This window comes from Herpailurus yagouaroundi, unplaced genomic scaffold (assembly GCF_014898765.1).
Source record: "Herpailurus yagouaroundi ecotype Mexico unplaced genomic scaffold, PumYag 100, whole genome shotgun sequence".
NCBI lineage: Eukaryota > Metazoa > Chordata > Mammalia > Carnivora > Felidae > Herpailurus > Herpailurus yagouaroundi.
Genome location: NW_024412391.1, coordinates 40,947,325 through 40,973,621, shown reverse-complemented (window position 1 = coordinate 40,973,621; position 26,297 = coordinate 40,947,325). Strand labels below are relative to the sequence as shown.

Sequence of the window (26,297 nt, the reverse complement as noted above, 5' to 3'; positions counted from 1 at the left end):
GTATCAAAATCTTATCTGATAAATTTTATATTGAATTTTGTTGAGGAATAAACTGAATTCACACATATAAATTCATATTTCCACTCACCCCTCCAGTCACACGCTTTCTATTTAAAAATCCCTTACAGGAGCTAGCATTACAGCCCAAAGATGACATTGTAGACAGAGCAAAAATGGAAGATACCCTGAAGAGGAGATTTTTCTACGATCAAGCTTTTGCTATTTATGGAGGTAGGGGATTAATGATAGAGCAGTTATGTTGTTGGTGGCTTTAATATGTGTTTAAACCAAAAACATGGCTTTTCAATTGATACCTAATTGTATCAAGTCACGTAAAACAGGATATTTTGCTTTTGTTCCTTTAAAGTTGGCCATTTGGTGTAAAATGAGTTTATGTCTTTCCACCCTACTTATTCTTAAAGACTGCTTTTTTCCATTAGGATGTAGGGAATTGGTAGGGGCCCAGGTATTAAGCACTTAATATGTCCATGAACCTATCAGATAGACTCTTCTTTGGAGCACTCGAGCGCCATTGTAACATTGGCCGGCTGTACTGTGCACCTCCACACAAGGGCAGTGATAAGCCAGGGTCCCCCAGATTATTCTTTATGGCAACTGCCAAGAGAAAACATTCTTCACAGGTATGTAGATAAATCTCTATAATTATATTTGCCTATCTGCCTATCTGTAGGCAAATACAATTACTGATTAAATGTGTAGTGGTGTTTTTCAGTTAGTGGAGATCATTGCAGTAAGTATTAGACTTTTAGTACTTTGCCACTGAAACTTGATTCAGGTTTGGCTAAGCAGATCTCTAAATGTTTAACTTCTTAAGGTTTAAATATAGTGGCTCATATACCCAAGATTAAGTATAGTGGCTCATATACCCAAGAATAATTTAGAGAATTGGGTGCTAAAATGTTAGGTCATTGTTACCAGCTGCCGCAACAATTTGTATCTATGGCACAAAACTGTAATCTGCTTTTTCATTCTGTTTCTCATATATGGAGGAACATCATTTGCTTTTAGTTTTTTTCTAAACCTACTTGGAATTCTTAATGTGTAAATATAATAAATGGAGTATGAGCTTTTAAATGTTACATCTGTTAGCTAGCTGGAAGTAAGACTCTTCAGTATTGAGAGATTCGAATTGCCGACTTTAATACCTTTTTAGGGAGTATGTGAAGTCTTACAGTTTCTTGTGTCTTTTTGCTTTCATTTGCTTAGAGTGACAAGTTAAAGTCCACGTTTTACTCATTCATATTTTATAGGCGTTAGTGGTCTGTATGATTTTGGGCCAGTTGGATGTGCTTTGAAGAACAATATTATTCAGACCTGGAGGCAGCACTTTATCCAAGAGGAGCAGATCCTAGAGATTGATTGTACTATGCTTACTCCTGAACCAGTTTTAAAGTAAGATCTCTACTTTGGGGGCTGAAATTCTTTAATAATGCATATTTAAGTAACTTCTCCTGATTACAAAAACTACCCATATTCACTATAAAAATCTGGAAAATAAAGACAAACAAAGAAAATACATAGCTAATGTCCATAGACAGCCATGTTAAAATTACTGTATTTATTCTTACTGTGTTCTTTCTCTGGAAGTCCCTGTATATACATCAACATTAGCAGCACACTGCTTTTTTCATGTAACGTAGGTGAACATTTACTTACATCGCTAAATGTTCTTCTAAAGCGTTTTTAATGACAGCACAGTATTCTCTTGTGGATGTGCCATAATTTATTTAGTTAGTGCCATATTGTAGGCATTTAAATCGTTCCTCATTTTTGAGTCTGCTGAACATCTGATAGATGGATTTTTGCAAATATATATGATTATTGCCTTTGAGTTTTTAGAAGTTCTTGGCAAAGATGTGTATGCATTTAGAATTGAATACTGCTATTTGTGTTGAAGTTTTAACATTCAGGATCCATACTGAGTATCATGAATTCTTGCCTAGTTACATTCCCTATGGTTTCGGCCTTTGCTTAGATCGTTAATAATGGGATAGGCATGGATTAATTGATTCTGCAAAGTAGCACATGCTTTATGGCAACTTGTGGAAAAGTATAATCTAGTTGATGTCTTTTCCCTATGGGAAGAAAGAATTTAGGGAAAGGGTGAGGATATACTTGAAGAAGAATGTTCTCGGCATACATTATTATCTACCATGGATACATCATTATATACATACGGGAGCTTCCACCGCTCGGATGCATAGATATAAGCTTAATATACTCCATATAGCAGGAAGATTGTCTTATAAGGTAAAGTCTATGTTTTAATTTGTATGAAAGTGACAGATTGGCTTGGCATTTGTTAACTTAGGACCTCTGGCCACGTAGATAAATTTGCTGACTTCATGGTGAAAGATGTAAAAAATGGAGAGTGTTTTCGCGCTGACCATCTGTTAAAAGGTATGGTTTTTCATCTCAGATACTCTTCCAGGTTGAATTCATCAAAACAAAGGGTTTAGATTAAACTTTTCTCATATTTTTTCTCTTAAGAATTTTTTGGCGCACCCGAAACCAATTTTACCATATCTGTTAACTACAGTTTGAATAAAAATTTGAAATAAAAAAAATTGGGGGGCATAACATACAAAGATTAAAGTGCGCAGATCTTACATATACAGGCATACCTCACTTTATTGCATTCCACCTTATTGTGCTTGGCAGATACTGCATTTTTTTACAAATGGAAGGTTTGTGGCAACCCTGTATCAGGCAAGTCTATCAGCACTGTTTATCCAACTGCTTTTGCTCACTTTGTCTCTGTCACATTTTGGTAATTCTTGCAATATTTTAAACTTTTTCATAATTATTGTATTTGTTATGGTGATCAGTGATTAGGACTTCCTGAGAGCTCAAATGATAGCATTTTAGCAATAAAATATTTTTAAATAAGGTATGTACTTTTTTAGATATAATGCTGTTGCATATTTAACAGTACAGTATGATGCAGACATAACTTTTATATGTACTGGGAAACCAAAACATTCATTTGACTTGCTTTATTGCAATATTTGTTATATTGTGGTTTGGAACCGAACCCACAATATATCTGAGGTATGCCTGTATGGATCAAGTCCCTTATTTAACAAGAAGTTTTTATACATGATAAGTAGAAACTCTAAGTCCTACAAAAGAATCAAGACAGTGTTATGGTTCTCCCTGTAAAATCAACCATGGAGTTTATATAAAGTAAGAACACTATCCTTGGATTCATTTTCTTACCACTTCAGCACTGAATCTCAAAGTACATTTTCCTTTTTCCCATTGATTGAAATTGACATGTACCAACACTGTTCTTGTAGCTCATTTACAGAAATTGATGTCTGATAAGAAGTGCTCTGCTGAGAAGAAATCAGAGATGGAAAGTGTCTTGGCTCAGGTGAGTACTTTAGAGATGTTATCACAGTAACTCAGGAAGGTGCTGTCTTTCAGTGTTTGGTGACTGTTGAATTTCCCATTGCGCTGACCCTGGCCACAATTGTAAAGAAGTAGAGTTTACCTTCTGTCTCTCTTTGCATTTTTATTTTCTTCTTTCGCTGCCTTTTGTGGCTAATACTTTATGTTAGCCCAAACTAGCAATTCAGTGTAAATAGGCATGAAATTTGTTCTATCTCTTTCGAAACCAGTTTTCTGGATTCAATAGCAAAAACCAGACGAGTGGCTGAAGATGAGTGTTGTTCAGTCTTGCTGTAGAGATTTTGGGGAAGATACCTTCATGAGCACTGTCTCATCAGCCACTCGATCTACTTGTGGTTGCACCGTCCCTGACTCCATGCTGTTATTGTTAAAACCCAATGAGCAGGCCCCTGCTTTCCCTATAGACTAAAAGTTTTATAATTTCTGTTTAAGTTGGCAAAGTTTAGGGAAGACAAAAGAGACCATAGAGATAATCGATTCTTTTACCAAGTGCAGGAATACCTTCTATATCAGAAATAGTTCTTATCCTCCTTTTGGGTCACAGATCACTTTAAGAATATTATGAAAACTGCACCTCTTTGCCCCAGGAATATGCACATGCCCATGTACATATGTTGCTGATTTCTCATGTCGTGTATTCATTTAAGCAAAGTACATTTCTCCAACACCATGTTTGATCATGAGGTCCATCAAAGCTTACCTCTTAAATTTTATGTACTTCCTTGGGTAAAAATACACACACACACACACACACACACACACACACACACACACCACTGCTATATTTATACATCTTTTCTTTATGTTGGTGTATATATATATATATATATATGTGAGGCTGAATGTAGGAATCCCTACCTCTTTGCTTCTTACTCATGAGAATTTATTAGATACTTTTCCACTGTTGCCTTATTTTCTACAAATATGCTGATTTTTCCCTGTGATATCTAGCTTTCTAACGGCAGAGAAATTTTTTCCTTCCTCGTTTAAATTGAAAGAAAATCTCAATTTGGCTGTTGACTAATCTGCCAATTGATTTTAGTCCTTGTGAGATATATTTTATCCTTTGCTTAAAGCTCATTGCTTTAGTATTGTTGTTCATGGTTTAGTAAATCAGTTCTTGAGTTTTGACAGTTGTAGTTACACATTCATTTCTCATTTCCTTTTCCAAAGGCATGACCTTTAATAGAAAGAAGAAATGAAAAGCACTTCTAATTACCCCTAAATTACTGTTTCCCGTTTAGTATGTTAGACCTACTAAGTTTTTGTGAGTATGTATCTTTGATCTTAGCAGTTTCATTCATTTCCGAGTCAAGTGTCAGACCAGGAAGTAATTAGCTGATTTGTTAAGTCATAATTTATAGTTTGAAATCTGACTCTGTTTCATCTCATATGCATGGTCTTAGGAGAGCAGTCTGTTTTTTGATTTGCCATATCAGATACACATACAAGCTGTCAATGTAATGTTCAGTGAAAAGTTGGGGACTGTGGTCTAGTACTCAGAAATGGCCCTGGTGGATTCACAGCCAAAGGCCCATCTGTTTACTTGAGTGAGTAATAATATTTTCTCCACCTGTTAGTGCCTTTGGTTCCTTTCAGCTGTATGAAGCATGATAGCTTCTTTAAAAGCACCGATTCACCCTCTGAGTTAGGATGAGCTCTATTCCTGTTATGTGGATCCAGTAGCTCAGAATTAATTGTTTTTCTTCTGTATCCATTTTTGCTGACCTATTTCTGAATGTACCAGTTTTTAAAGTCATTTTTTAACTTTCATTTAAAAAAATTGGTAATATATTTTTAAATGTATATTTATTTTTGAGAGAGAGCGAGCATGAGCGGGAGATTTGCAGAGAGTGGGGGGACAGAGGATCCAAAGCGGGCTCCACAATGACAGTAGAGAGCCTGATGCAGGGCTCAAACTAAAACTGCAAGATCATTATCTGAGTTGAAGTTGGATGCTCAACCGACTGAGCCACCCAGGCGCCCCTAAAAAAATTATTTTTTAAAGTTGAATCATTTGTTCCTTAGTGTTTCCTACTATCTGGATTTGGCTGACTGTATCATTTTAGTGATACTTTACATGTTCCTCCGTTTCCATATTTCTTGTAATTTGGTAGTCAGATCTAGAGGCCCGATCAGATATCTTTGTCAAGACACTGAGTAAGTAGTATAATGTATGCTATGTGCCAGGCCCTGTGCTAAGTACTTTACATAATCTTTTTTTTTTTTTTTAAGTTTATTTATTTTGAGAGAGAGAGAGCACAAGAAGGGAAGGGGCAGAGAAGGAGAGAGAGAGAGAGAGAGAGAGAGAGAGAGACAATCCCAAGCAGGCTCCGCACTGTCAGCACAGAGTCTGACACGGGGCTCGAACTCACGAACCGCAAGATCATGACCTGAGCCAAAATCAAGAGTTAGACACTTAACTGACTGAGCCACCCAGGTGCCCCTACATAGTTGATATTCATAGTAGCCCTTCATAGTGAAGTAGGTTCTGTTTTCCCGTTTCACAGAGAAGCAAAATGAGGCTCTGAGAGGTTAGGTAAGAACTTACTTTTAAGTCACACAACCCATTAGTGGTAGAGTTGGGCAGTTTATCTAGCGTTTTCTGACTCCAGAGCCTCAGTTCTTATGGCCATGAGTTGATTTATCTAATTATTTTGTTTCTCTTGGGAGATTTTTTTTTTTTTAAGTTTTGAATATTCTTCAGTATTAGATGGTTTGTCATAGTCATTTGAAATTTTTGAATTGGAGGGTGATACATTATTTTAGAGTTTGGCATTGATTATCGATGTATAAAATGTGCAATAAATTGGAACAAGCAGACATGAATAAGAAACAGCTTCTGCCTTCAAGATCTTAATATCTAGTGGGAAAGAAAAGGTATATGCACATTTAATGAATAGACAGGGAAGTGAACCTGACTGAAATATGCGCAGAGTGGTAAAATTCAACTTGGAACACTTACTTACATGATTTCAGATGCTTGCCAGTCAGTAACTATTATAACTGAACCAGAGATACTTTTGCTTTATCTTTCATTGTGAAATGGTGAATGTGTGAGTTTTAGGTCAGTCCCAGAAACATACTCCATTTTTCTAGAATGGTAAATGGTAAATTGATAAATGGAAAGTGTGTGAACTGGTTATGATTTTTATTTGGATATCTTGGGGGTTAGGTTAATTCTGATGTTCTTGTTTTGGGTGACTTTTAATGATGGATGGGTTTTATATATAATACTCTTATCTTATGCCCTGTTTTTTTCCTCAGTCTTTTACATTAATTATTTTCTTGACCTATCCTTTAGCTTGATAACTATGGACAGCAAGAACTTGGGGATCTTTTTGTGAACTATAATGTAAAATCCCCCATTACTGGAAATGATCTGTCCCCTCCAGTATCTTTTAACTTAATGTTCAAGACCTTCATTGGGCCTGGAGGAAACATGCCTGGGTATGTATCACTTATTCTTTATGTAATGAAGGTATTAAAATTTCTCACAATAAAAAGTAAACATCATTATCAGCCATGAAGGAAAACTTTTGATAAGTGATATGTAGAAAGTGCAGATAAATATATTAAGGAGAAATAATGACAGACATATGATTAAGTATATTTCTTCTAATTCTTTCTAAATGTAATTTTTTTAGTGTATGTGATAATTTTTTTTGGTCACAAAATAAAAGTCTGTGATCATCATGTCTTCTAATTATAGCTGGATAGGGCAAAAGAGATAGTTGAAGAATGATTTTGGAAGTCATTGAATTTATTGCTGAAGGACACTTAGGGAAGAATTTTGTCTAGATCAGCACTTTGCAATAGAACTTTCTGCAGTGGTGGAAATGTTCTATAATCTGTGCTGTCCAGTATGGTGGGCATCAGCCACATGTGGCTTTTGAGCACTTGAAATGGCATTAGTGCTTCTGAGAGGAACTGAATTTTAAAATATATTTAATTTTAATTAATTTAAATAGGCATTCGACTAGTGGCCTACCATACTGAATAACATAGGTTTAGCTTGTTATTTTACAAGATGTGGTTTTCACAGTAAGGAAAGCTGAGCAGCTGACAATATGATCCAGAGCTGGAATCTGTATTTACAGATTTCTTCTCCATGTTAACACACTTAGCCAAAGTATTACACTTCATAGCTTCAGATATTTTTCTTACGGTCTCATTGTAGAATAATGGAGTGTAGGCATTGGCTGAAGCTAGACAGATCATGTTTCCTGGAGTAGAAACTAAAGAACAATGAAAATGAAAAGTAATTGTGACAGAATGTATTACTGGAATTGTTTTAGTCACACACTGTGTTGATTTGGGATATTTTATGGAGAGAGGCCAAAGGCAAGCCTTTCATTTTGACAGTACATACAGAGAGTCATTAAATGGGCCAAACCCTCTGACCTATCATCCCACGCCTGGCAATTTATCTGAGGAAATAATTCAAAAGGAAAGGAAGCTATATTTATCAAGAGTACATAAATTAAAAGTAGAAATAATCTATTTAATAATTTGAGATGGTTAAGTAAATTATAGTAAAGTAGTTCATTTTAGTAAAATACTCTGCAAATGCTAAATATGTTATATTTTTATGATTATTCAGAAAATGGAAAAATAACGAATACATCATTTTACACACTCTACTTATAAATAATGCATATAGGGGCGTCTGGCTGGCTCAGTTAATAGAGAATGTGACTCTTGATCTCGGGGTTGTGAGTTTGAGCCCCATGTTGGGTGTGGAGCTTACCTAAAAATAAATAAACAAACAAACTTACAGCTTTAAAAAAATGCATATAAACTGTAGTTCTGCTTCTATGTGTATCAAAACTGGAAAGCACCACCAAGATGAGGAGTTGGTGTGTTAGAGTGAGAGGAGGGTGAAATTATAATTTAATTTTTCTTTGTTGTTTTGTTTTCAAGTTTGTTTATTTTTGAGAGAGAGAGGGTGAGTGCCAGGAGGGGCAGAGAGAGAGGGAGACAGAGGGTCTAAAACAGGCTCTGTACTGATATTAGCCTGATGCGGGGCTTGATCCCTTGAACTATGAGATCATGACCTGAGCCGAAGTTGGATGCTTGCCTACTGAGCCACTCAGGTGCCCCCTTTTTTTGTTTTGAAGTTCTTTTCACAAAATATTTATTCTGCAGCAGTCTGTTGGGAAAGCTTTCTTAGTTGATGCTTTTGCACAGAATACTTTCTGTAAAATAGAGGACAGTGGATATCTTGGGGTAGTTGCTTGGCTGTATCTTTAAAACATGGAGGAAAAGAGAAGAAGCCTCTGGCTGGAAATGTAGAACACCACAGAAAAGAAAATGACAGGGAGGATCCGGAAAATTGCCTGGCTTGTTGTAATGATCGTGATGAGTGAGCTCTAATGTCAAGTGTTAGCCCATAATGGATTCTTTTGAGCCATCAGCAGCACTCTCCTGGGTGGGTTCGTAGAGGTACACTTAGGCAGGGTCTTATTTTCGGAAGGATCCAAAACTGTTGTCTGCCTCCGTGTAAATGATTAACCAGGTTTTAGGGACATTGAGAGGTGCTATTTGACTCACTAGGGAGATAAAATAAAATCACATTTCTAGTAGTAGTATTACCATGCCAACTGCTTGATACGTTCTCTAACACGTGCTTGAGAATGCTCGCCACCAAGAAAAATGTGTATTCCTAAAACTTTTCTTTAGGGCGCATATGTACAGTTTTGTGCAAAAATAGTATAGTATTTAGGACTTTGAGGATTTGTATCTAGAGTTTCAGATTTTTGGAAAACAATTTCTTTCCTTCTAACCAACTGATTTATTTAAACTCTAGGTACCTGAGACCAGAAACTGCACAGGGGATTTTCCTGAATTTTAAGAGACTTTTGGAATTCAACCAAGGAAAGTTGCCTTTTGCTGCTGCCCAGATTGGAAATTCTTTTAGAAATGAGATCTCCCCTCGATCTGGACTGATCAGAGTCAGGTACTGCCCATATTATTCTGCTGGTAAAAATCGTGAATGACCTTGGCATTGAATGGGAAAGGAAATCTTGCTATGTTGAAACAATTCTGCTTCATTTTTACGTGGGTCAGAATTTATTTTTGTCCCCCAAAAGATTATGTTTTACATTTGTAATCTCTGGGACATCAGGTAGTTTTGAGTGACTAATGTGAACTGAAAGGAAAGGAAGGGAGGTGAAGGATAGGTCACATTTCTCACCTCCAAAATAATCTTTCCCCCTTATTCATCATATGTTTAGAGAATGGCAAGATCTTGCCTGTCTAAACAAGGGCATCTTCTGTCAGTGGTGATAATATATAAGTATAGGGTGAGGTGGGGATGAAGTGATGCTTATGAGAGGGAGTCCTCAGTGTCCAGGGCAAACAACAGTGCTTGACTTGGGCTGAGAGTGCTTCCATAACCAGTTGACATTCCTCCAGATACTTGAGGCGTCTATATGACAGAAAGGCCAGCTAGCAGGCTTATTTTTATCTAGCCTACTCACTCGCTTCTGTTCTAATAACCTCCCTTTGCCAGATGTATCCAGGGATATGTAGGGCGGCAAATTAGCGCTTAGTTAACATTTTTCTTTAGAAACATACTGTGACTTAGCTGTTTGTGACTTAAGCTTTTTGTGGTTTCTATACATTTTTCTTACTAATATCATCTCTTGGGGTAATAAAGTCCATATAAAAATAAGATGTAGGTAAACCTATCTTAGACTCCAAGTGATTTTCCACAGCCCCACTACCCCATCCTTCTCCTCTCTCCTTACTCACTGTAATTACAGACTTTAGTAATAGCATGTCCCAGCCACTGACTCTACATCAAAGCACCCAAACCACCTGCCTAATCTTGTTAGTCCATGACCCCCACTGAGGAAACACTCCTGTGATTGACCAAACTGTATCTTCAGGCCTATGATTCCTTCAGCCTTCTGGTCTAGAAAGGGGAGACTGCACAGAGGAAGGGCTTCAAGACTTAGAAAAACAGGTGGGAGAAAAAAGAGGTGCAGAAAAAAAGAGGTGGTCAGAAACTTTAGCCAGCTATGATAACAGTGCAAAACTTGTCAGGTTTGAGTCTTTTATTTTTCTGTTTTTTTTCTGTCTTTTTTTTTTTTTTCCTTTTGTTTTTTGGCTGTCTGCTCCAGTAGTGTCTGCAGGCATGCTTTCAAAATACCGAGGAAGCTGGGTAAGACTAACTTTGTCTAAAGCCGGTGTTTTAGAGAGGGTTTACATCATGTAGAGTAGCTCTTGCAAGTTATAAAGGATCACAAAGTAAGGCCTTTGGAATAAAAAGTGGTAAATCGGAAAACCAACTCAGAACTGAGGAGTGATTCTAGGAGTTAACTGGCTGTGGGACTTCATGACATTTTATTCCTTGGTCATTTTCACTTTATTATTATTATTTAAATTTTTTTCAATGTTTATTTTTGAGAGAGAGAGAGAGCACGAGCAAGGGAGGGGCAGAGAGAGGGAGACCCAGAATCCAAAGCAGGCTCCAGGCTCTGAGCTGTCAGCACAGAACCTGATGTGGGGCTCAAACCATGAACTCGTGACCTGAGCCGAAGTCGGAGCTTAACTGACTGAACCACTGAGGCACCCCGGTCATTTTCAGTTTAAAGCATCCTGTCTGGATTCTGGCTGGTTTTTGGTATATGCCCCTGTAAGATCCTGACTTAGAAGGCTGTTCATTCTTCCATGAGCCAGTAACCCTGTGTTTTTTGTTACATGGGTTGGGTAGGGCTAGGATTTGTTTAGTGTTATGATTTCCTCTTGATGACATAGAGTTATTAGGTCTTTGCCTGGCTGTGATTTCTTTAGGTTGGGAGTATTGGAGTGTTCATATGAAATTTTTAAAATTAATTAATTATTAATTTATATTTATTTATTTGTTTTTGAAAGAGAGAAAGAGAGAGGGAATCCCAAGCAGGTTCCACGCTCTGTGCCGAGCCTGATGTGGGGCTCAGTCCCACCACCCTGGGATCATGACCTGAGCTGAAATCGAGTTGGATTTTTTTTTTTTTTTTAAGTTTATTTATTTATTTTGAGAGAGAGAGAGCAAGAGCGAGCATGGGTGAGAGAGGGGAGAGAGAGAGGGAGACAGAGAATCCCAAGCAAGCTCCACGCTGACAGCTCGGAACTGTGAGATCATGACCTGAGCCGAAATCAAGAGTCAGAAGACGCTTAACCAACTGAGCCACCCAGGAGCCCCTAAAAATTTATTTTTACTTTGGTTGGCTGGTTCTGTCTTCTAGACCTGTATGTGTTTTTGTTCTCCGCAGTTGCAGGTACAGTCTCTGAACTCAAAGACAGGAGACTGCTGGTAAAATCCGTGTTTAGTTTTGATTTCCACCTCCTGTCTGTGAGCTGACAGATGGAAAGGCTTTGGCAGCAGATTATTTTGGGATTCTGGGCCGGGCCCTTATTTTGATATGCCCTGCATTTTAGATGTTCTGTTCCTAACAGCCCAGCTCAGCTCTAAGCTATGTAAGGACAGACATTGTGCTTCTCTGTCATGTTTCAATGCACACAGATGTTTGATAGTGGTCAGAAGACAAGATATAGGTGCTGTGGGGCCAAGTAAATACCATTAAAAAATAAAATTTAAAAATCAGAGCTCTTTTGCAATGCATTTCATGTATTTTTAAAACCCATTTAAGCAATTTTTCTTTACTTTGAAACATCTGAAATAATCATGAAAGTGCAGTAGTAAATGTGTGTGTGGGGGGGAGAGTTTGTTTAAAGAAGAGAGATTTGATTTTCACTCATAGCTTAAACCACTTTTCCCTCAATAGCTACTTAATTGCCATTCAGAGAAATCTCTTTGGGAAACCATTACTATATGCATATTTATTTCAGCATTATGCAGTTAGCTTAGTGTTAGCCTGTTCAATTTATACCTTATGTCCTCAACCTTGAATAACACTTTATTCAAGAAGCTGTTACTCTAAAGAAGCCAGCCGTATGGTGCCATTATCTGTCATTTACTTGTTCAGAGCAAGAAAAAGGAAGAAACCAAACTGCTATAAAAGCTAAAGAACAGTTTCACTTCACTTTTAATTTCACATTGGAACTCATTTAGTGTATATTTATAAAGACTTGCTAGTGCTTTAAGGAAAACCATTTTATTTGGAAGTCACTATTAAATATCTCATTTCTTTTTTGCATCTGACTTTGGCTTAAGTTTTCCTAATATTGAAAACTGTATCAATCTGTTCTTTAAAAATTATTTTCCATTGAAAGTAAGAATCTTTTGTTGTTGTGGTTAGTATCAAAGGAAAAACAGAGATGGACAGTAATGAAAGTGGTAGAAACAGATTTTATTCAAGATTATTATGGTAGGGGAAAAGGATCTCCGTATAGAACAGGGCCCAATTTTGAATATATCATGGGTAAGAGGGGATTTATAGCCAAGAAGCATGGTGGGGGTCAGTAGTTAGAAAATTACTAAAAGGGAATATCAGGGGAAAGGGGGATTCTGACTAAACCAGCCTAACAGGATCTTGCCGAAGGCAGGCCAGGGTGATCAGATACCATGTGGGGGATGGTGGAGGATGACAAACCCTAAAAGATACCAGAAGTGATCACACGTAGCAAGCGGGGGAGGGGTTCTGGTTAAATTGACTTAGCAGGGTGCTTGCTAAAATTGGATTTTATAAGGAAGTGTACAGATGGGCCTAGGAGGAGGTGCAGGAGACTGATTAAAGTTTGGCCAAGCAAAGAATCTTTGTCATTAGATAGAAGGAGTTAATATTTGAGAGAAATTTGACTGTATTTCTTTAAAATACTATTTAAGCAAGTAGTGAAGTTTTCATTAATGTGTTTAAAAATAACAACTACCTACACAAACTTAATCAGACTTTTTTTTTTCATGCCATTCCCTTAGGAAACAATTTTCTTGTGTAGTGATAAAAGATTCCTGTCGTGTGAGGGGTTATATCATTGTAGAATAAAGTTGAAAATAAGGGCCTCATTTATTTTTTATAGTTAAGCATGCCACTTTTATGTTTTTGCTTCCAGAGAATTCACAATGGCAGAAATTGAGCACTTTGTAGATCCCAGTGAGAAGGACCATCCCAAGTTCCAGAATGTCGCAGACCTCCACCTTTATTTGTATTCAGCAAAAGCCCAGGTCAGCGGACAGTCTGCTAGGAAAATGCGCCTAGGAGATGCTGTTGAACAGGTAAGATTCTGTCGGTAACTTCCTTTAGGTTATTCCTCTTCAGGGACTCCAGCACTTAACAAATTCTGTGTACTGAATGATAAAATATTTATTTTAGCAGTCATTGTATTATTTTATTATTTTTTAATGTTTATTTATTTTTGAGAGAGACAGAGAGCATGAGTAGGGGAAGGGCAGAGAGAGGCGGGGAGAGAGGATCCGAAGAGGGCTTGTGCTGACAGAAGAGAGCCTAAACTCAAGAACTGCGAGATCATGACCTGAGCTGAAGTCAGGTGCTTAACTGACCGAGCCACCTGGGCAACCCGGTCATTTTATTTTTTATATAGAGTTTGTTTTTATATAGTATTTATTCTATACTATTGTTATAATGGGAGGAAATTACGTGAACATGCCGATTTGTGGGCCATGGGGTCTAACGTGAAAAACATATTTAGCAGAGCACTTGGAAAAAAGATCTTGGTTTGAACTCTGCATTATCAATCCAACTTTTTTCAATGTGTGCTACTTTTGGGGAGACATTGTGACTCACAGAAAGCAAGCCCTCGGGATTTTAATCTCTTCTGTATTGGGATAAAGTCTTGCGTAGAATAAAATTTCTCCAATCATTTGTCTGGAGAAATGAGTGAGTGAAAACTTTCTTATAGTAGCTGTGGCCTGATAGTGGAGTGAATTGCTTCAGGAAACAATGAACTTCCTGCCCCTGAAAATACTCCACTGGAGGCTGGGTGATAACTTGGCAGCTATTTTGTAGAGAAGAGCCCAGCAGCAGGTTGGAGATGGGGGCTAGATGATTTCTAAGATCCTTCTGGTACTGTAATAGTAAGATGACACATACAATGTGGGGTGTACAAACTTCAGTGCATAAGGATACGTTAAAATCCCCTCAACGTGTCTTATTACTTCTGTTAATTCAGAAGAAATATATCTTCCAATCCATAGGGTCATTATTATGAATGTCATTTTTAATACTGTAGTTACAGAGGGTGTGAGGTATTGGGCTGAATTTTATGCTGACCCAGTGAGTATGGCAGAAAGATTTTGAATCACTCCCATTATTATCAGCTTGTTAACTTGACGTTAACCCCATTAAAAATAGCCACAGTCACATTCTGGGTATTTGAGATTGTTCTGAAAGCTGGATAAATTAGCTTACTTTGTGTTTCGAATGTTTTTCAGTAGATTATGAATAGATTGAAAACGGTATGTTGGCCTTTGAAAGAATGTGCATGTTTTTTTCCTTCCTCTGTGCTTGCTCGCATGTTTGCTTGCTTATTTATTTACTTGTTTATTCATTCATTTTTTTTAGGGTGTGATTAACAACTCAGTATTAGGCTACTTCATTGGCCGCATCTACCTCTACCTCACGAAGGTTGGAGTATCTCCAGATAAACTCCGCTTCCGACAGCACATGGAGAATGAGATGGCCCACTATGCCTGTGACTGTTGGGATGCCGAATCTAAAACGTCCTATGTAAGGAGAATGGGAGGGTTGTTAGCATGTGACCATCACGCTGTTAACTTAGGAGCATGAATATCAAAATTGCCTTTTATGTGCTTTATTATTTATTTTTGAGAGAGAGAGACAGAGCACGAGCAGGGGAGGGGCAGATGAGGGAGAGAGACACAGAATCAGAAGCAGGCTCCAGGATCTGAGCTGTCAGCACAAAGCCCAACGCGGGGCTCGAACTTCTGAGCCGTGAGATCATCATTTGAGCCAAAGTTGGACACTTAACCGACTGAGCCACCCAGGCGCCCCTTATTCTTTTTTTAATAACCTTAAAAAATGTAAAAACCATTCTTAGCCTCATAGGTTTTTCCAGCCACTGTTTTAGATGACTTTACATGCATTGCAAACATACACGCATGTATATATGTATAATGGTATACAAATACCTGTAGCGGCTGTCACCGATGTTTTAAAATATTCTTTTTCTTTTGTGAATTTAGGAAAGAATTTCTGTAATCTGTTAAGATTTTCTTATTACATTCTTTTCCTCGTAGGTTTGCATGACACACGTATGCCAAAATGATAGTAGTCATTATTTTTGGATTATAGGTGAATGCTCACTTCTTTACATGTTTTAGATTTTCTGGAATTTCTTATTTACAGATCAAACCAACAAAATATTTCCTGTTTTGTGTGAGAGAAGATTATTTCTTTTCTCTTTAAGTTCCCTTTCTTCATTTGCCCTGACTCTAATTTCACTAAAGCAGATACAGATTCTTGTCTTGCAGTCTCAATTTAAATTCTGGATGTGGCCTGGATTACATTTTATTTATTTCATTTGTTTCTTCATTTGACATGTATATTTGGCAAGGGCCGTGTACCATTCTAAGTGCTTCACATGTATTATTTTATGTAATCCTCCTCATAGGTTCTATTTCTGAGGAGGCTGAAGCACCGAGACGTAATATGCTTGAGCCACACAGGTAGTGAGTGGTAGAGCTGGGACACGAACCAGGGCGGTCTCACTCAGGCCCGTGCTCTTAACCACTGTGCCACATTGCTTTAATAAAGCCTGCTACTTCATGCTCCTCCTTTTCCGAGGGCCCCTGCGAGCCGTGGCCAAGCTGTCAAGTATTGGGAATGAGAAAATGTGGGCTTCGGTCCGGGAGAGGTGACGAACAGCATGGTGACTGTGGTTAATAACGCTGTTTTATATATTTGAAAGTTGCTGAGAGAATAAATCCTACAAGTTCTGTAAGCATGTCTGGTGCCGGATGTTAACTGGACTTCCTGGGCACTCAGTTTGCAGTATGTATGAGTACTGAATCAATACATTGCACACCTGAAACTAACACAATGCTGCATGTCCATTGTACCTCGATTTTTTTTTACAAATAAAGAAAATATTTTAAAAAAGGGTATGTGGGCTCAGCATTGAGATTAGGCTGCAACATTTTACGGAAGGTCATTGGAAAGCTAAACAAAACCAGAAGCCTGAAAGTACCAGGCACTTCTCAGGGGAGGGGAGAACTCCTTTAAAGATTTTTTTTATTGTTTTAAGTCCTCACAGTAGTGATTTTATTAAATTAGCTGTTTTATAAAATGTCATAGTTGTTAACAGTTTACCAAACTGTAGTGACCTGGTGCAATTTGCTGAGCATGTTGTAGAAAGGAAAGGAAATGCCAAAACCCTATTCAAGTTGATCCATTGCAGCCTAGAACAAAGGAGAGTTGTTTCTCCCTCACTTAAATCAGGGAAATGAAACAGGTAAAGAGCTTCCCTGCCCATCTGAAGCCTCTGTCAGTACAGCAGTCCGCTCAGTAGAAACTAGATGGTCTATGCATTCAAGAAAAGACTTTAACAGTTTATTTTTATGTACTCCATATTTTTTTTTTCAATTAAAAAAAAAGAAAGTTGCTGAGACCTCTAATGCTTCACCCTTTTCTTCTCCTTCCTCAGAGGTAAGCCCAGAATTGTTGCTTGCCATCCTCAGACATGTTTTTGTAATTTTACCTTTTAGTGTGTAAATATGTTGACATCTTCCATGAATGTCAGATGATCAAGTTACGTGCTTTTAGGCTTCGTTTTTTCTCTTTAATTCCTGTTTTGTTGTTGTGGTTATGTATTGGGGCTTCTGAGCTTACGAGGTTTATATTTGCCCTCTTTAGTCCACACACCCCGTGTGGTAACATGTGCTTGGAAAGCTTATGGTTGCGATGGTTGCATTTTTCCATTCTCTTTGGATCAAAGGCCAAAAACTACATACGAGAAGGACTAACTAGGTATCTACTAAAATAAGCCTTTTACTTCTTTAGATCTTACTCAAATAACAGGTTATTAAGGGTCTTTGAAAACAATGTAGGTTGTGCTTTTGAAAAGTATCATAGATATTAACAGGAAATGACCCTGACATCTCTGTGGTGGTAATGCTGGGAAGTTTTAGTCTACGACTTAAATGTTACCTGCTCTTTACCGAGATTTCTTTTGTTGGGTAGGAAACTGAATTGAACATTAATGCCCACACTCATGGCCAGCCGAGGTGTGTGTTTAGCACAGCCACATGATGCCAAGCTGTGACAGCAAGTGGACACTTCATCCTCAGAGAGTAGTGGTTTTTGCCAGATTCATTTGGAATCACGGTCACAAATTTGAAACACATCTACTGGTTTTGTCTAAGTTCACATTTTATTTCCATAAATAAATCCTAGAATATATTAGTTTACCCACATTCACAATATGGCAGAATAAATCTGTCCAAAAAACAAGACAGTTTTGTGTATATGTGTGAATTATATTTTATAGGGTTGTTAGCTGCCTGATATATAAAACTATTCCCATTCCAAATATTTATAAAAGTTGAATGAAGATGCTATAATTGAATTATCTTTGGGTATGTGAAAGAGTTATAATATGCATGCATCTGTGAATGAGCTCAGCGTAAGTAATAAGTGTTTTTATCTGTTATGTCTTCTTAGGGCTGGATTGAGATTGTCGGATGTGCTGATCGTTCCTGTTATGACCTTTCTTGTCATGCTCGAGCCACCAAAGTCCCACTTGTAGCTGAGAAACCTCTGAAAGAGCCTATATCCTTTCTGGTCACTTTAACAACTCTGGACTCAAGTGTAAACATCCTGAAAATGGCTAAGTCCATTTCTGTACACTCTATGGATAAACTGAGATGTTTTGGATGTTGTGGCAATATCTACCCTTGTCATTGCTTCTTTCCTGTGTTCATTTTTCTAATCCGACACACCCATCCGATGTTTGGTCTTTAAAAGAGGCATATTCAGAAAAATGCTCTGAACATCTTTCACAGTATTGGCCAGTTTTTGTCAGCTGTTTCCAAAATGCATTTCCCCACACCTGCACCCACCTACATGCTCTTTAAATAAAGGGCACCTGGTGAGTGCTACTTCTATTAAAAGATGAGTGCCATTTAATGGTAGGTGAAATAATAATTTAGTTCACTTGATCTGTAAATCCATAAAGCAGAACTTTCCATTCTTTACCAGGCAGTGAGTTTATGAGCTTACCTCAGGGCTAGGCCAGTGACAGGAAATAGATCCTGTTGTGTTTGAGACATTTCAGAAGTCCGATAAATGGTTAGCAGAGGTTATTATGCTGTGTATCAGGGTGTGTTGCTGATTGATAATATCCCTTTCATGTCACTATAACTTTGTAAAAATCTCTGTTGACAGCGTTTACCTGTTTTGAGTGAGGATTTGTCTGAATGATTTTGAGGGTAGTTATTTCATTTTGCATTTGACGTCAGTATAAACAGTGTCTAGGATGCCAATAGAGAACTGGTCGTTGTTTTATGTCGACGATGGATTGTTCTCAAGATCATTCCCATAGTATGGCAGTTCTGTGTTTTTGGATTCCTTGACTACTTCATACAAAACAGTCAGTGTTGTTCAGTTTGAACCCAATAAGGGAGCAATTGGGAAGGCATATAAGAAGGATGCAAAGCTGGTGCTGGAATACCTTACCATTTGTGAGGAGTGCTACATTACAGAGATGGAAAAACTACTGAATGAGAAAGGGTAAGATTTAAGACGTGTATTCTTTTTTTTTTTTAATCAGGGAGAGAGAGAGAGAGAGTGTATGCGTGGGCAGAGGAAGAGAGAGAGAATCTTAATCAGGCTCCATGCTGTGTGTGGAACCCAGTGTGGGGCCCAGTCCCATGACTGGTATCGTGACCTGAGCCAAAATCAAGAACTGACTGAGCTACCCTAGGCGTCCCTAAGATGTGTACTTTTATTTGCTTCAGTTAGAGATGATCTCTCTGCAGGTTCTGAAAGGGTGAGATTAGTTTCTTTAGAAATTTTTTGCAGGTAAGTATTATCTCTTGGCTATATTTATAGAACTGTCATTCCTGAGATTTTGGCATTATAGCCTGGAAATAGATTTGAAATGAACTATAAAGATCTTTTTTCCCCCAATAGCTTTCTTAGAGGAGGAGACTTGTCCAAGGAAGTGACTGAGGAATAATTAGAAATGGCATATACCTCTCAGTCATTGCTCTTTTTTTGAGCTTTGGAGTGGTCTCTGTAATTGTTTTAAGCATGAATATAAAAACAGTAGAGACAAATCTATACAGGAATATGACAAAATCCAGCACTAAACGATATAAAATGTACCATGTTTGACAAACAATAAAAAAAATTTGTAAACACATGAAAAAGCATGAAAACATAGCCCATATTGAGGAGGTCAGTCAGAAGAAACACCTAGAAGTGACAAACATGATGAATAAATACATAAGGATGTTAAAACAGTAATAAATATGCTTCATATGCTCACAGATGTAAGGGAAAACATGAACATCTGAGGTGAGAAATGGAAATATATATATATAAAAAGAGACAGTGGACATCTAGAGGCAGTTTTGCAAATGAAAATTCACCAAATGGGATTAACAGTAGATTAAACATTGCAGAAGGAAGATCATTGAACTCAAAGACATAGCAATAGAAACTATCCAAAAAGAAGCTATAGAAAAAAAGAAAGACTGGGGAAAAAATGTCCTTTGGACTAATATGAGGCTAACATATCTGTAATTGGGAGTCCCAGAGACGGTATACAGAGAAAATAGCTGAAGATACATACAGTTGCTCAGAAATTTCCAAATTTGTTACAAACAGAAAACCCAGAATTAAAAAGTTCAAACTCAAGCAAAATAAACACAAAACCACATGAAGGTACATTAGAATCAAATTGCTGAAAACCAGTCATGAAGAGAAATGTCCTTAAAGTAGCCAGGGGAACAAAGGCTCATTACATTAAAAGGAGCAAAGATAAGAATGCAAACCACAGCACAATAGAATAAAATCTTTTAAGGTGCTTAACAACCAAAAATCCTCTGCCAAGCAAAATACTTTCTTACAAACAAAAGCTGAGAGAATACATTGCCAGCAGACCTATACTAGGTGAAGTGTTAGAGGAAGCTCTTCAGGCAGAAGTGTGGAAATTAGCTACCAAAGAAATAAAGAGCTCTAGAAACAACAATTCACAATATGGGTAAGATAAAGGACACTTTAATTTCTTTAAAAGATAATGTGCTGTTTAAAGCAAAAACAATAACAATGTATTGTGAAATTTACAACATATAGAAGTAAAATGTGTGCCGTCAGTAACTCAAAGGATGAGAGCAAAGAATTGGGAATATACTGTTGTAAGGTGCATATATTATATGTGAAGTGGCATAATACTATTTGAGAGCAGACTATGATAAGTTTGAAAAAATACATATGGTGAGCTCTAGAGCAATTACCTGGAAAAATACAAAAACCAAAGGAATGTAACTAATAAACCAATAAGGGAGATAAAATAGAATAATAAAAAATACTCCAGAAGAAGACAAGAGGGGAAAAACAAAGAAAAGTTGGGACAAATAGAAAGTAACTCATGAGATGGTAGCTTCAAATTCAGTAGTATCAGTAATTATATTAAATGTAGTTATCTAAACACTTGAATTAATAGCCATCAATTGTCAGACTAGCTAAAGAAATCAAGACCCAATTAAGTGCTATTTACAGGAAATTTGCTGTGATTATAATACACAAATAGGCTTAAAAGTAAAAGAATAAAAAATATTTCCCATACAAACATTAATCATTAAGTTAGAAGTGGCTGAGTTAACATCAAAGTCAATTCAGAACAAGGGAAGTTAGTACGGAAAGAGTTACATTTCATAATGTTAAAGGGATCAGTTCATCAAGAAGGCATATTCTAACTGTATACAACTAAAAACAACCTCAAAATATGTAAAACAAACCTGATAGAACTAGAAGGAAAAATAGACAAATCCACAATTATAGTCAGATTTCTATTCCCTTCTCTCAATATTTGGTAGAGTAAGCAGACAAAACAAAAATCGGAGTTTAAAACAAAACAAAAACAATAGGAGTTTAAAGGTATAAACAATCAACTTAATTGCCATTTATAGAATACTTAATAACCAAAGAATACAGGTTTAAAAAAATTTTTTTATTGAGGGGTGCAGAGAATGAAAGGGACCGAGGATCTGAAGCAGGCTCTGTGTGACAGCAGACAGCCCGATGCAGGGCTTGAACTCATGAACCATGAGATCATGACCTTAAGTCAGACGCTTAACCGACCAAGCCACCCAGGCACCCAAGAGTACAGTTTTTTAAGTGCACTTGAAAAATCTTTTACATTTTTTTTGTACAGCCCTCCAACTAAGAATGAGTTTTGCATTTTCAAGGAGTTACTTAAAAAAACAAAGAGTACGAGAGATTGCATATGGCCTGCAAACCCTGATATATTTCATACTTGACCCTAGACAATAGGCTAAGTGAAAGAAATCTGACACAAATATGCAAAACCCTGGGAAAGGTGAAACTAGTATATAGTGATAGAAAGCATGTCACTTCCTGATTGTTGTGGAGGGGATTGAAATGGAGCCATGGAGCCTTAGGGTGATTGATGGTGGTTGCACGTGTACATACATTTAGTCAAAAGAACTATCATACAGGGCACCTGGGTGGCTTGGTTGGTTAAGCGTCTGACTGGATTTTGGCTCAGGTCATGATCGTACGATTCATGAGTTCGAGCCCCACATCCGGCTCCATGCTGACAGCACAGAGCCTGCTTGGGATTCTGTCTCTTCCTCTCTCTCTTTGCACCTTCCTTGCTTGTGCTCTCTCTCTCTTTCAAAATAAATAAACTTAAAAAAAAAAACAACTGTCGTAAGATGAATGCTTATAACAAGTTGAAGATATGATCGTCCATTTCAGTAGGAAAATTTTAAAACATTCTGGTCTCCCAGAATTAACATTGCTTATGCTAAAACAACATCAAATCCCATTAAAGTGGACAAGTTAGAGCACTAGTTAGATACCATTATTTGTCACAAACATGACCACTTCCTTTATTAATTATTCTTACGTAATGGGGATCTTTTTGCTAATTTCAGCTTTTTTATAACTGTTACCTACTCTGCACTTAGACTGTATTCACAGAGAGAATATATGATAATGTTTATGTAATGGAATTTTAATGCACTTAACAAACTTCAGACAAAATGGTAAAAATGAAGGAAATCAGTGAAAACCACTCAAAAAATGCATGAGATTGTCAGTGCTACAGACTAGCAAAAACACAGTGCAACATGTGCCAAGTATACAGCTCCAAAGACAACCACACGAGGGCTCTCTTTTCCTGGCACCAAGCTGCTTGTGAGCCAAGATGAATCCAGACCAGTTATAATGTGAGAAATACCTCCTAAGCGGAAATATAGGTACTGCAATGAAGTGCTTTGTAAAGGTAAATTGTTATAACCTGAAATGGAACGGGCAGATCTCAGGACCTGAACACAATGCAAGTCAGTGATTTTTGGAGGGTTATCAGACAGAATCATTAAACTTCTTGAAGCTGATCTTCACCAACAGAAGTGTCAAAGTTTATTTTGGAATAGTGTGGAGGTTTTAAGATTACTTCCTATTAGATGACAACCTTGTCACTTTTACATTAGTTGGAACAATAATGAGAACAGTGGTCTTTTTGCCAGCAGGCCTGTTTCTGACAAATTCATTGTAATTATTCTAAAACTGAATTTAAAAACAAATTGGTTTGGGCTTTATTTTCATCTCAAAACAAAAGGAATTAGTCATTGGGTCACTTGTGGAATTTTATAAGACAAGTCATATTTTTGGGTGCTTCCTACAATATTATTTGGTGCCATTGTTAATATAATACTTAGTTTGGTATTCCTTATGAAATATTTTAAATTTGGCTTTACCTATTTTACCTGGAGAGTTGACCAAGCTGTATTACACTTAAAATGAAAACAGTAAAGCAGTTGGTAAAACTCCTTTAAATTAAGGCATAAGGATGCATGATTTCACTAATGCAAGATGTGTTTTGTTTGTAGGGAATTCACTATTGAAACTGAGGGGAAAACATTTCAGTTAACAAAAGACATGGTCAACGTGAAGAGATTCCAGAAAACACTACATGGTAAATTTCTTAAAATAATTAAACACGGAGTGCCTGGGTGGTGTAGTTAGTTAAGCGTCCGACTCTTATTGGCTCAGGTCATGATCTCAGGGTTCGTCAGTTCCAGTCCCATGTTGGGCTCTTCTGTCAGATTCTCTCTCTGCCCCTTCCCCCCGTTTCACGAGCATTCTCTCTCTCTCTCTCTCTCTCTCGAAATAAATAAATAAATAAATAAATAAATAAATAAATAAATAAACTTAAAATCATCACAATCCCTGAAGTTTTTTTTTTCTTTAAGTTTTATGACATAACCATTTTACAGAAAATTTGAAGAGGAAGAATAGATCTTTAATGCCACAACCCTAAATCTGATGAATATGTTTAAGGCATTATCTTTTGCCTTTTTAAAAAATTTAATTGTGTCAATATTGAAAAATAGTTTATAATGCCACCTTTATATTTCCTATGGCCTGAGATGCATATGAAGAATATCTCTTTGATGAAAACCGTCTTTTTTTTTTCCTTCATTTTAAGGAAAAGTCCTTTTGTTTCTTAAGCAAAGGAGAGAACTCACCCCTCCTGTCTTTTGTGGCAAAATTAATCTGTTAAAAGTCATTTAGATTAATGATCTTTCCTGCTTCTTTAAAAGACAAGGAGATGATTATTTTTGTAGAACAAATTATATGAATTGGGATATGAGTGTTTTGGAGAATATACAAAGGATGCTTATGGTTAATTGTGGCTGAGTAGAAGTTTCTGGAAACTGAGAGTAGTAGGTGGGTATTTGAGAAGGGACCGCTAATGGAGAGAGTAGGCCTACTTTTCCATTTGTGTTTGGCCTGCCCTATAGCCAGGCTTCCGTGAGCTGTAAAAGCAGTCTGAGCAGTGATGGGAGTAAGCAGGGGATACTTCTTGCTTTGGGGCTTTTTAGCCACCACTCTGGTGGCCGGTTCAGAACTGCACTTTACTGTTGCTTGGATGACCCAGGAGGATGGGCAGAAAATACCTTGGTCATATTTCTACCATGTTACTCTTACTCTTTATCACAGACAAAAGAAACAGCCTCCCTTTTCCTCCACATATGTGAATTTTTGGTTCTACTTATCTCCTTTCCCTTGAAACAAATTCTCTAAGGTTAAGCTCAGTTACCTTAGACCCAGTGCTTAGCAGTGTTTTCTTTGTGAGTGGTAAGTAATGAATACATTTCCTATGTGTACCACAGGTATAGCCTCACCCATGTGGGGCCTCTGGTAAATGTCTTTGATTGAGAACAGATTCCTGCACAAACTTCTCTGAAGGCCTCTTGACCCCAGAACCTTGGAAGTACAATGGCAGTAACTTGGCTTTCTTAAAGAGTTCTCATCAAGATAGCAAGATAAAAACACAAAAGCATGTGATACTTGTTGTGTGTAGGAATTGTTTTTGTTAGTTTTGTCAGCTGTGGTGGTAGATCTTTGGTTCTAGCAAAGTCTTATAAAAGCTCGAGAGTTTTAATGTTTTCTGCAAGGCAAGGCAGATGATGGAGTAGCTGCTGTTGATCGTAGCTTACCAACTGTGGTATACTGTGGAAGGAATACTCTGGTACCTTGTGTCATTTTCACTGCCATATAAACAACTAAATTTGGTGAAAAACTTTTTCACTCCACTTTCACTCTTTAAAGGCATCATGTTTCCTATCAGCAAATAGTTTTAAGGAATGTTCTGCTTTTGTTCTGATGTACGGGAGCAGTCAAATCCATCCAGAATAGATATTTTTAGTATCTAAGTATATAAGACTTGTTTAGAGAGGAGCTGCAATGCATTACGCAGGGTTTGAGAGAATGTTACTGGATTTCTATCTCGTTTTCAGTGGAAGAAGTTGTTCCGAATGTAATCGAACCCTCCTTTGGCCTGGGCAGGATCATGTATACGGTATTTGAACATACATTCCATGTACGTGAGGGAGATGAACAGAGAACGGTAAGTTGTCTTGTACAGTACACTATTCTCTTACAGTGTCAGAGAATGTAATTTCCTGAAGTACATTATTAAGAAGACTCTGGATGATTGATTAATTACTAAATGTTTTAGTGATGTTAACATTCCTCTTTGCTTAACTCTTTACAAAGCAAAAAACTTTCTTATGTAGCTCACTTGAGCTTTAGGATGTGCAGGTTATTCTAGATGCCATTGTGTTAGTTGGCTGGTGCTCTTTATTCTGAGACCGAACATATTACTTTGGGGGAACTATCTGTGTTGCATCAATGGAAGATACTGGTACATGTTTTCAGAAAATTGGGAAGAAGGGGACGGCTCAGAGAATTTAGCCAAGCCACTTAACTGTTTCTGTGCAGTAAGTGTTAAAGAGAACTTTCTCAAACAGCATAAAATTGGGGGATTTGGGGGGTAAAGGTTCTCCTCCAGAGATGCTGATTCACAGATCTGAGACCTAGGGATCTGTATTTTTTTTATAAGAACCCCAAGCGATTCTAGTGCGGGAGATTGACAGGTAGTAAATTGGGCAGTAACGTCTGCGGTACAGCCCTCCTAGCATTCAAGCTCTGCTAAGGATAAATGTTTCTAAGAAGTCTTCATTAACTCCCGCAAGCTTTCTTTTGACCCTGATGCTTCTGAATCACTGCTCCATGCCTTCCACTTTATCTCTTCATTCTGCCTCCCTTCACCTTTCTTACCTCGCTACTGCCTGCAGAAATTACACTCCTTTAATTTATAGGCACAGATTTCCAGGAAATCAATTAGAGGACTGGCTAGAGTGGAGAGACCGTGTGTATCAAATTAACTGAATGAAACAG

At 37.4% G+C, this 26,297-nt stretch overlaps 1 protein-coding gene across 1 annotated transcript in view; it reads left to right on the top strand.

The window, feature by feature from the left end:
* The window catches only part of GARS1 (glycyl-tRNA synthetase 1), a 44,002-nt gene that overhangs the window by 12,620 nt on the left and 5,085 nt on the right, over window positions 1-26,297 (top strand). Inside the window, exons 3-14 of the mRNA XM_040472333.1 lie at window positions 129-231; window positions 1,272-1,413; window positions 2,333-2,421; window positions 3,321-3,397; window positions 6,740-6,885; window positions 9,245-9,394; window positions 13,435-13,597; window positions 14,904-15,068; window positions 18,021-18,128; window positions 18,943-19,088; window positions 23,441-23,526; window positions 25,355-25,464. Coding sequence (XP_040328267.1) covers window positions 129-231; window positions 1,272-1,413; window positions 2,333-2,421; window positions 3,321-3,397; window positions 6,740-6,885; window positions 9,245-9,394; window positions 13,435-13,597; window positions 14,904-15,068; window positions 18,021-18,128; window positions 18,943-19,088; window positions 23,441-23,526; window positions 25,355-25,464 — 1,485 coding nt within the window. The remainder of the gene's footprint in view (window positions 1-128; window positions 232-1,271; window positions 1,414-2,332; window positions 2,422-3,320; window positions 3,398-6,739; window positions 6,886-9,244; window positions 9,395-13,434; window positions 13,598-14,903; window positions 15,069-18,020; window positions 18,129-18,942; window positions 19,089-23,440; window positions 23,527-25,354; window positions 25,465-26,297) is intronic.